Here is a 10,740-nt window from a genome sequence, read left to right as displayed (position 1 = left end):
AAAGCTTGCAGTGAGCAAAAGCTGGCAGCATCAACAAATTTTCATTTGGTTCTGAAAATGGTGAGGTCTGTGGTCATTCTTATCTGGATCTAGTTCCTACAAGATCTTTGTTTCCCACGCTCATGAGTTGCCTCTTATTGATAAACAGTTTCATTACTTAACATGTGATCTCAGATAGCAAAGAGAGGTTTGATGCACCAACTTTGTCATTATGGTTCTGAATTTTGCTTACTCAGTTCTTTGGCAAACTCCTTCCATCCTGTGTTGACATCTTTTGACATATGAACCCAGGGTTTTCTTGGTCTCTGAAATGCACTGCTTATTAACTCCTACCATCACCTGCCAGGATTGCCAAATTCTTCATCAACAATATAGGAATGGTCCCAACCCATTCTACACCTTACCTAGTTTTTCTTTACTTTTCCCACCTGCCAAAGTGCCCTGATAACCTGCTTTCAATGCCCCACATTTCACCCTTCCTGCACTCCACAGTGTCTCCAGCTAACGTCCTCGGGAATTAAAAGTTCGAACCAAGAAACAGCTGAAAGTGATCAACGGGGACATTGGTCTCTGTTACTGCTGACCAAGGTGGGTAGCACTAAGAAGACACTGGGCAGAGTTCTCAGATGCTGCTTCGTGGTCAAATACTGGAGGTGTTCAGTCATTGTCTTTTCTTGGCTCTTACTTGGCCTTTGCCTTCCGTGACAGGACTTGTTGCAGTTCTGCTGGAAAGTACCTATTATCCTATTCTAGATGGAGCACTCAGTCTCCCTTCCAAAGGACGAGATCCACAAACTATGTATCTAAGTCCAACTGATTTTTATTTCAGTTGCCTGAATACCTTTGCATATCTGGACCCAAGTGTTTTTTCTGTGGTCATGCAGGAAGCCTACGGTAAGCAGATATGTGAAAACACAACCCAAGCTAAAGCTATGACTATTTGTGCCATTCTTCCCTTCACTGGGATTTTCTGGGGGCAGGAGAGGATCTCAATTCGCTGTGAGTAACAGCAGTATTTTGCCTCTGCATTTTGATATTTGGCTTTAAAATAAAAACCTGTATCACTGCTGCAAATGATGTCTGTTGATTAGCCTCTCATAAACTGGAGAGCTGATTTCAGCTGGCATTGCCATGGCTGAAAGCCAATACTGCAATTGATCATTTAATTAACTGGAAGAAAATTAAAGGAACTGTAATCTGTGTCTCAGCTCTGTTGTTATCAAGCTGGCAAAGTGCTTATTTCTGCCTAGAGCAATGATTGGTTCCTTGACCCTGCAATTTAGAAACACTGGTCTAGGCATCCCCCCTCACCTACCCACCTGGCTTTCTGCAAGACAGGAAGCAACATGACCTGATCCTTCCTTCATCCGCTTGTGGATCCCAGACTCCGGGGTACCTGACACCTCTCACAGCTGGCTGGATCAGCTAAACTCACATCTTCTCACCACAGCTGTGAAGTCTGTGGTTCTAGCTTAATAGGTGGAAAAACTGAGTCTGGAAGAGAAATGGATGTACTATAAAAGTCATTTTTTAGAGCCTGAAATTAGAACAGGGGAGCTCTTGAGTTTACTTGAATACCAACATCTCCTTAAAGGGACTGAGATATTGATTTTTATTTTGCTACTTCACATAAGAGAGAATAATGCCTTTGAGGGAGAAATGACTGGTCCTGAAAATAAGGTGAGCTCTTAAAGCTTTGACTTCACTGAGCAACATGAGCGGTCTGTGAACACAGAGAGGAAAAAAAAGATATAAGAAGACATTGTTTTAATGATTGTGTTGCCATATCAAGAGAAGACAGGCGGCTGTTTCTAACTTGTTTTTGCATGCCTAAGTAATATATTAATTACCTCATTCCCCCATAAATGCCTACAGTCCTCCAAAAGGCATGTTAAAACAGACACAGTCATTAAAGCTTGCACTGCATTTTCTAATGTGTTGTGGGAAAACAAACAAACAAACAAATAAAACCTCAAGACCTTTGTATTTTAGTTAGATCCAAGTTGGGGAAATGTTAAGTACGAACACTTAAGAAACAGTATCGTTGGAAAGAATGTGTGTTTTAATGCCACAACAAGAAAAAACCCCAGAATTTTAAACAGTTCTCCATTTTGGATCAGGTAAAATAATTTGGTCTCCTTTACATTCTAATTACAAGTGAAGCCCATTTAATTTCATCTTTTGATTTATTTAGGACTTTTTCTTTCTTCATGTGAGAAACTTGCGGTCCAGGCTGTGAAATAACAAAGGGCTTGGTAGAAGGGACGAAAAGGATCAAAAAAAGGAAAAAGGAACCTCTTTCAGAACATCCCTGCGGATCATACTTAGCTGTAGGAGTCAGAAATCTGTATGAAATTGAAACCACGTCTCCTTCTGAGAAACGCATTTTCCCTCTGCTTTAGGTTATAAGTTATGCAAAGACTGTCGCGCAGTTCACGCTGCATCTGCTGACTGCTCATCTGGTTTCCCTTACGTGTCCTCAAAGCATTTCACTTGTGTTTATAGTACCTTCAAAAGGGAAGCTGGGCAAAGAAGAAAGTAAAACTAGCCTGGTAGGTATGAGGTGTTACAGGCTGACTGGCATATGGGGAGTGTCTTGCTGGCTTCAGAGATGTAGGTTAAAAACATTTTATTGGTCACGAGTAAAACCAGCCAGTGGCCTGCTTACCAGCGTGACGACAGACTGTGCTGCACTGGTGACTGCAGCCTCACGAGAAAGTCGTGGTCAGAGTAGGTGAGCAGAGGGGAGGGGGGGAAAGGAAGTGTTTGTGTCTCCATCTTAGTCAGTAAGACAGATGGCCATGAAAACAGTGCTTGGTACTCAGGACCCAGCTGGGGAGCACCAAACCTGCTGTTTAAGCACCCTTGCACCCTCCAAATGCCGAGTAGGCAAACTTGTGGCCAAATCTCTGTTTTCCCTAATTTGGGGTGAGGATTTAAACCCAGCTTCCCCATGTCCCCAAGTGCCTCTCTGTAAACAGCAGTTTGGGGGCTAAAGTGAAATAGTTCCCAGAGGAGAGACGAAGCGAGGCTTTGCCCATGTGCCTACCAAACCCTGGTCTGAGCTGGACAGGACAGAAATCGAACAATCATCTCGACCTCCAAGAGAGTTCTTTACCCCCCAGACTTTGGCTCGTCTTTCCAAGTCCCATTGCTGTGCCTAGCTGCAGGGCAGAGTTACCAGCTGAGGATCCTGAGCATGGAGAAGTATCTTGAAGGCCAAAAACTAGACCTGGCCTTGGCAAGGCCGTGGGTCCAAGCAGCGCTCCTTTTTTCAATGTTCCCGTTGTGGTTATCTCAGTCGCTCCCTCCTCAGCTGGTTTCTGAGGCTCCTGCTCAGGGCCCAGATCTCCTGGCGCAATGCATGGGCAGCCGGACTCCACGCCCAGCACGCAGTGAACTCCTCTGCTCGGCGCTGTGGCAAAGGATTGCAGCACTGAAATCCAAAAGCCTTTCTCTAAGTGATTTGTGTAACAGCCCACAGGAAGCTTGGAACCAAACGTCGGCTCCCTTGTCTCCATTCAGGGCTTCAACCACAAACCCGTCTTTGCTGTAAGGGCAATTTTAAAATTCCATCCTGCTTTTTGTCCACATCACGAAAACCAACATACAATTGGCAATATCTGCTCAGGAGTGGCCTGGGGTTGGCAGGACGCAGCCTACTGGTGAAACTGTGTGGCATAGCCTGCTGAGCGCCTGCTTGCCTTATACTTTCATCTGGTAAATTCCTTTCATGGGCAGAAAATCCTTCCCCCAAATCTAATTACACTGAATTGGACATAGTGCTTTTATTATACTGCAGAATTTGTCACCCACATCGGTGTACGTCTCTGTGCAGAAATCACCGTCAAGAGAGCATTTCCAAATGTCTAAATGTGCACTGAGTCAAGCACACTTTAAGAGATGGTCATAGTTTAAAAAATGTGGATTGTGCAAATGCAAAAAAGAAAAATAAATGAGATCCTGACACAAGAAGAGAGGTGCTAATGTTAGAAAAGACCAGAGAAAAGAACAGTTGCCAAAGAGAGATTGTGTCTCCTATCACGTACTCTGTTTCAGACAATATTTCATATTTGAGAAACGACAGCATTAGGCTTTCACTACGAATGTTTTAGTTTGAATTCGATTCAAATTTCAATTCGCCTTTCTATTGTGAAATGAGTTGAATACCAGACATCTCAGGTTCTTGCATTATTAAGCATAGTTAGTCATAGTAACAAGCATTAGATGGTTGACAGTCTGTGGAGCAGAGCCACGGGTCTGCACAGCGTTAGTGACCTTGTGGCACTTCTCTTTCAAGTAAACGCTCCGACAGGGGTGCTGTGGGTAAGGCAAGTTTCGTGGTCAAATATTGATAGACTAGTATGTGCCCTTCATTATAGCACCATGCTTATTTATTAAATCAATGAATATTAATTCCCTAAACGTAAGGGGTTGTACTACGAAGGAAAAGCTCAGGAAAGCCAGTGCTGTGGGTGGGTTGTGCAGTGACATCCCATGTGATGTGAGCCGCCAACTCAGCTGAGATAAATGGAGGGAGTTCCTTACTTCCCTCTAACACTCTCCACCTGGTAAGTCCACACTCAGAAATGGTAAGTGTTCTTTGGAGGGAAGATGCTTGAGAAAATTAAGCCCACTGAGGTCAGCAGAAGTTTTGCCAGTTGTTATGGATGGGGATGTGTTTGGGTCCTGAGAGTTAATGCATACAGAGCCCACCATGGCGAGATTTGACCCATCAGCAGACAGATCTGAAGCCACGGGCAGGAGCATATCTCACATCTTCCTGTCGATTTGTTCTGCTGCTGAATTCCTGCCACTGTCCTCACCGAGCCGTTTGCTGACTCATCAGCTTGTGCATTTGCCCTAATTAGTCATATGCAAACACTATTTCAGGAAGTTCTCTTAACGTAAGTTGGAGTATGAACTTAGCACAGCAATAAAGGTCAAGAAAAGTGACTAAGGCATTATGTACTGTAATAAGCTTCTGTTACCAGCCACTTGCAAAGTGGTAAAGATAATGTACATACAGAATTTTCATGGAGTGATGCAAAACTAGATGATCTTTAAGGTCCCTTCCAACCCAAACCATTCTATGAAAAGTTTAGTAAGGGGGAGGATGTGTGTGGGGGAGAGCGTTTGCTTAACATCTCTCTAGAGCTGCTATAGTATGAAAGGCTTAATTGCAGAACAAGTTTCTACTAACAACCTCCTGAAACACAGTTGGGTTTTGAAGCAGTATTCTTTATTATGAGCTTAGGGTAAGCATGTTTGGCATGAAAGAAATGCGTCCAGTAAGGAGACCACAAAACTTACTCACAGCTCCTCAGCCAGTTCACGCTGGGAAGTCTGACATCTTTGAACAATTAACTTGAGCAATGTTAGTAATTTGTATACTGAGATTTTTCTGCAGTGTCTTTTACTCAGGGATTGCTAACACATCTCCAGCCTTTGTGCCTGAATGATTTAAAAGGGTCAGAACCTAGGGTGAGAATACTCAACAAGGAACTCTTTCGATGTATTGCACAGTATTGGAATTTGGATAATGGTAATAAAGGTGCACAAGTGGATCCTAAGATGTCGATGCTTTTGGGCACCAAAATTGCCATTCCAAGGAGTGACAGCTGTAGGATTGAAAATAAGAGCCTACTGGATAGGATAAGCCGGGTTCTGTAGCATTACTGCTAGGCAGTCCTCAGTTTGGATTGCATCAGTGCTACTTGGTCTTTGAAAGGAGTGTGAGCACCGAGATTGCAGTCGAAGTGCAAAAGAGGCTTTCACTTCTGAGTCTGGCCGGCTCACCAGGAACCACTTCATAATCAAATTAGGTAAGCTGCAATGGCTGCTCTGAGTTGCACCAGGCTCTAAGGCATGGGAAATACCTCTAGTAGCGCCACTTCACTTCCAAAACTCCCCCGATGCTGTTCCCCAGGGCAGGGACTCTGATGGGGAAGGTGGCACTGAGCTGGGTATGTAATTTCTGCACTTGCCAGGAGATCCCCCTGTTTCACCAGGGAAATTCCTTAGGGGCTGTTGTGGTGACTCTGAGACTGGACTAAAATAATACATGGTTGCCATGCATGAGTGCATTTGTCCCTATGTTTAAACTGCCTGTACCTCATTTTGAAAAATGAAATTTTCCATGAGCTCTTCTGTGGGGCTTCTGGGTACTTATGCAAGAGACCTAAGCTTGAGTCTTGCTTTGGTTCTCTTCTTGAGGCTCCAGAGAGCACAGAACCACAGAAATATCATTAGTCCACAGCCACACTGCCATGGGCTATCGTGTTGTCACATCTCATAAGCTAAGTAAAGCTGGGCTTTGTCAGCGTTTGGATGAGAAACCTTAAAGGAATAAAATGAGTCTATAGCACCTGTGCCTCTTCTGTGTATCAAGATTGCTGCCGGCAGAAGCAATTCATTTCATACAGAAACTCCTTGTGATTTCTAAATGTCACGGTCACTGCTTTTTCTTCAAAAGAAATTAAAAAAAAACCCAAACCACAAAACACCCATGGTTGTATGCAAAAACCTGGACGTTCGGAACCCGCCGCAGAAGTGTTAGGAAGGTGCAGTACTGAGCCACCATCACTTTGCCCTGCAGGTGTTTCTTACAACATCACATGTGCATACGGCAGCGCAAAGATGTTACTTATGCCTGTCAAAGCTGCTTTTTTTAAAGGTATCATTACCTCCAAGCTGCAAATAGAGTAGTCTGGCAAGATTCGGCTCCATATGATCGCTTAAAGTTCTTGCTGGAGGAAGCCTACAAGGACATGGCCCTGTTGGAATGGGTCCAGTGGAGGGCCACAAAGATGATCAGAGGGCTGGAGCACCTCTGCTATGAGGACAGGCTGGGAGAGTTGGGGCTGTTCAGCCTGGGAAGAGAAGGCTCTGGGGAAACCTTATAGCAGCCTTCCAGTACCTAAAGGGGGCCTACAGGAAGGATGGGGAGGGACTCTTTATCAGGGAGTGTAATGATAGGACACGGGGTAACAGCCTCAAACTGAAAGAGGGTAGATTTAGATTGGATATCAGGAAGAAATTCTTTACTGTGAGGGTGGTGAGGCACTGGAACAGGTTGCCCAGGGAAGTTGTCAGTGCACCAGCCCTGGATGTGTCCAAGGCCAGGTTGGATGGGGCTTTGAACAGCCTGGTCTAGTGGGAGGTGTCCCTGCCCAGGGCAGGGGGATCGAAACCAGATGATCTTTAAGGTCCCCTCCAACCCGAACCATTCTGTGATGTAAGGGAACCTCTGAGCTCTGTGGAGTCCCTCCACCTGGAGCTGTACCTTTCCTGCCTCCCCAGACGCATATCACTCAGGGTACATAGCTCAGACCACTGTGGCGGTTTTAATTTTAAATCTGTGGGGCTCTGCCTGCAATTTTTCCCTCTCTGGCCCCAAGGCTGTGGCCTGGCTCCCGATCTGAGGGGCCACTCCTGAGCATCTGCACGGCCGTGCCTAGGCCAGGCCTGCCGCTTAGGCCTGGGCCGGCACAGGCCCTGTCCCCTGCACAGCCGCTGGTGACGAGCCTCCAGGGCCGGCCAAGCTTTGCAGGAGGCGCCGGAGCCCTCAGGTGAGCGGTGCCCCACACCGCCCTCGCAGGGGCAGTACGGGTCTGCCGCCGGCCTCTCCGCCCCGGGCCGCGCCGTGAGGGGAGCGGGCTTGCCGACCCCTGCCCTGCCGGGCGGCCGCTCTCTGACGCCCCCTAGCGGCCGCGGCTGGCGCAGGGGCAGCGCGGGGCAACGCCGCCGCGGGGCCGCGCTGGTCCTAGCGCCGCCCGCCTGCCCCGGGGACCGGCAAGGGCCCGGGACGTTCCCCCCAGCTCCCCGGCGGAGGCTGCGGTGCCACGGGCGGAGAGCCCGCACCCGTGCTGGGCCGGCGGGGCTCGGGCCTGCCGGGGCGGGAGGAAAGGCAGCGGGAACGAGGGCCTCCGCGCAGCCCCCGTCCAGCCTCCCGGCGCTGCCTGTAGGTATTTTGGAAGTTGTAAAACTTGCTCGAAATGTGCTTAATTATCTGTGTGTTACCCTTCTGGCCCGCCCGCCGATGCAGTCGCCTATTCCCTTTAATTAATATGGGGTTTTGAACTCTTTAACTGGAAATGTCCGGGTTTTAGGACTAGGAAACCTTTCGGGGAAAGAAAGAGGAGCTATGAAAAGAGTTCCTCACAAAGAACGTAAAATAATTAAAACACGCGATAGCCCATACACGTGCAGCCGCGCCGTCGGGCTCTTGCCGGCGGCGGGCTCATTTTTTGGGGCGATTTCTTTCACGATCTGCACCGGCGGCGGCGCTGGGCGTGAAACCAGGGGACCCTGCCTTGGGGGCGAGTCGTGTTCCCCCATCCCCCGCCGTTCCCCGCGCCGCTACCCGCTGCCGGGATGCGGGGGCCGGGCCGGGTGTCGGCAGTGCGGTGCGGCCCGGCCCGGCCCGGCCCGGTCCCGCCCCGCACACAGCGCCGCACGTGAGGCGCCGGCCTCCGCCCAGCTGAGCGCTCAGCTGACCCCGCCGGCCGAGGGGCTGGGCCGCGCCACCGCTCCTCACTGGCGCAGCGCGGGGACCGGGCCCGTCCGCGCCCGCCCCCGCCTCCTCCTCCTCCGCGCCCAGCCTACCGTCGCCGCCGCTGCGCCCTTCGCCGCCCGCACCTCCCCGCAGCCTGCCCCGATGCTCTGAGCCCGCGCGGCCCCAGACCCGGCCCCTTTCCCGGCCGCGCCGCCATCTCCCCCCGCGCCGGCCGTTGGAGCCGCCCGCCTCGCAGCCAAGAGGAGCCAGCCCGCCGCCATGGAGAGCCCCGGCGGCGTCACCGACAAGAAGAGGTACCGCCGGCCGACACCGTGGCTTCTCGAAATCGCTCGCTCGCTCGCCCGCCCGCGGTACCGGGGCTCGGCCGGCAGCGCGATGCCCGCTTGCCGCCCCGCAGCGGGGGGCCGCTCCCCCCTTCCCCCCCCGAGGGGCTGCCGGCGCCGTCCCCCGGGCACCCCCCGCTTTGTTACCGCCGCCCCTTCCCCTCCCCGTCCTCCGTCCCCTCCTGCCCTCCCCACGCTCCCCCAACCCGCGGAGCGCTTCGCTCTTTCATTCCTCCTCCTCCCCGCCGTCCACGTCGCCATTTTGTCGGCGGGGGGAGCGGGCCGGGGCCCCGCCGCCGGGGGAGGTGGGGGGGAGTTCCGTGTGGTGCGACGCCTCTCCCGCGGCGGGAGCTGTCCCGCCGGCCCGGCCTGCCTTGGCGCTCGGGTCCGCGGGTGGGAGAACCTGGCGTGTTTTCTCCCCCGTGGGGCGTGCGTGGGCCCCGCGCTCTCAGCCCGTCGCGCCCGGGCGGCCTGCGCGCCGAAAGCGAGAGAAGCGGGCCCGGTGGAGGGGCCGCGGGGTGTCGGCGGCCGTCCTGAGGGGAGCCGGGAGGGGGAAGAGCCTGGCTTCGGCCGGGGTGCGGGCCGCGTTCCCCCTTGAAAATGAGAGGGTAGGAATTGACCGCGCTTTATTCCAGGCGGTCGCCGAGCCTGTGGTGTTCGGTTTTGTGCAGGAAAAGGGGCCGTTCTGGCATCTGGAAATGCTAAGCTTAAAAAACCCCCAAAACCGGGGGATGGGGGTGGTGGACGATGGCGGCTGGACAATGTGATTGAGGAGTATGAATAATTCACCAAGGATTGTTAGCTCAAATTAGGAGGGGGAAATAAAACCCTTAAAAGCCTTTGTTACACGGTGAAGTTAGGGAGTTTGAGTATTTGGGTGACCAGATTTGTGCGCCGGTGCTCCACCAGCGCGCTTTGTGAAGGGATTAATTGCCGTAATCGCCATCTGCGGAAGACGCCGTTTGTTTATATTAATATCGATACCTTTCTGGTTTTATTTAATTTTTTTTTTCCTGCTCTCCTATCAAAGGGTCATCTAAGTAGGTTAAACGCAATAAGTATTAAAGCGCGTAAGTCGCGTTGGAAGAGGAGGCTGGCTGGCTTTTAAAATGGATGGTGAGCTTTGTGCTGAGCTGGGAGCGCTTCACCCCTAGGACAGTATACTCTCGGTGACAATTTGGAGTTGTTACGGCGGTGCGGGGAGAGGGGGGGGGGAGAAGCAGCTTTCAGTCTAATAAAATCCGTACAGTGAGGCACCTGGGGAGGGATGGCACCGATTCGGTAACCTTTGTTTTTTCTCCTCCAAGCTAATAGCTATTGAGAAGTCTGGGAGACAACGTTGCAACAGAAACGATTATTCTGAGCTTTGGTCTGCCGCCCTAATTTTAGTGGCAGGTCTAGAAAGGAGGTTTGAGACTTGAGTTGTTCTCTGTTGCTGGTTTTTGTTTTGGTGTTTGTGGTTTTTTGTGGTGGTGGTTTTTTTTTTTTTTTTTTTGCCCTTGAGCATTTGTTATTTTTTTTACTTACCATTCTGGGTACTTGGGTACTTTTTTTGCAATTTCCTTATCCTGGATATAATCTGCTTTTTTCAGAATATAAGAATCAGTATGCAAAGCTTATCCTTCCTTCCTAAAGGCAGGGCTTAAGAAAGAGAAATTGTTGTTTTCTGTTTCCTGTAGACTGAGTTCAAAGTTGGGAATGTTTCTTATAAAGCAGTAAGGAATATTAAGATTACTTCTGTTGTAGGGTATGTTTTAATAGAAAACATAAAGCTGTATTTGTGCTACGCTCATCCTGTGGGCTCTGAATGTGCAGTTGAGCAAAGATGGCTAAGCAAAAAAGGAAGGATGTGAGCTTACCAGAGAACTTCTTGAGAAATGCTTGAGATTTTCAATAACC

The 10,740-nt window shown here is 50.1% G+C and overlaps 1 protein-coding gene across 2 annotated transcripts in view; it reads left to right on the top strand.

The window, feature by feature from the left end:
- The first annotated feature begins 8,499 nt into the window (after positions 1-8,499).
- Positions 8,500-10,740, top strand: part of HIF1A (hypoxia inducible factor 1 subunit alpha) — a 34,571-nt gene continuing 32,330 nt past the window's right edge. Inside the window, exon 1 of one of the 2 annotated variants that reach the window (XR_010070859.1) lies at positions 8,500-8,811. Coding sequence is in view for 1 of the 2 variants with exons in the window: in XM_063333574.1 (XP_063189644.1) it covers positions 8,777-8,811 (35 nt within the window). In the remaining variant the exon portion in view is untranslated. The remainder of the gene's footprint in view (positions 8,812-10,740) is intronic. The other variant, XM_063333574.1, reaches the window with a different exon arrangement.

Source organism: Chroicocephalus ridibundus, chromosome 4, assembly GCF_963924245.1.
Source record: "Chroicocephalus ridibundus chromosome 4, bChrRid1.1, whole genome shotgun sequence".
Taxonomy (NCBI): Eukaryota; Metazoa; Chordata; class Aves; order Charadriiformes; family Laridae; genus Chroicocephalus; species Chroicocephalus ridibundus.
This window is presented reverse-complemented; position numbering and strand designations above follow the sequence as displayed.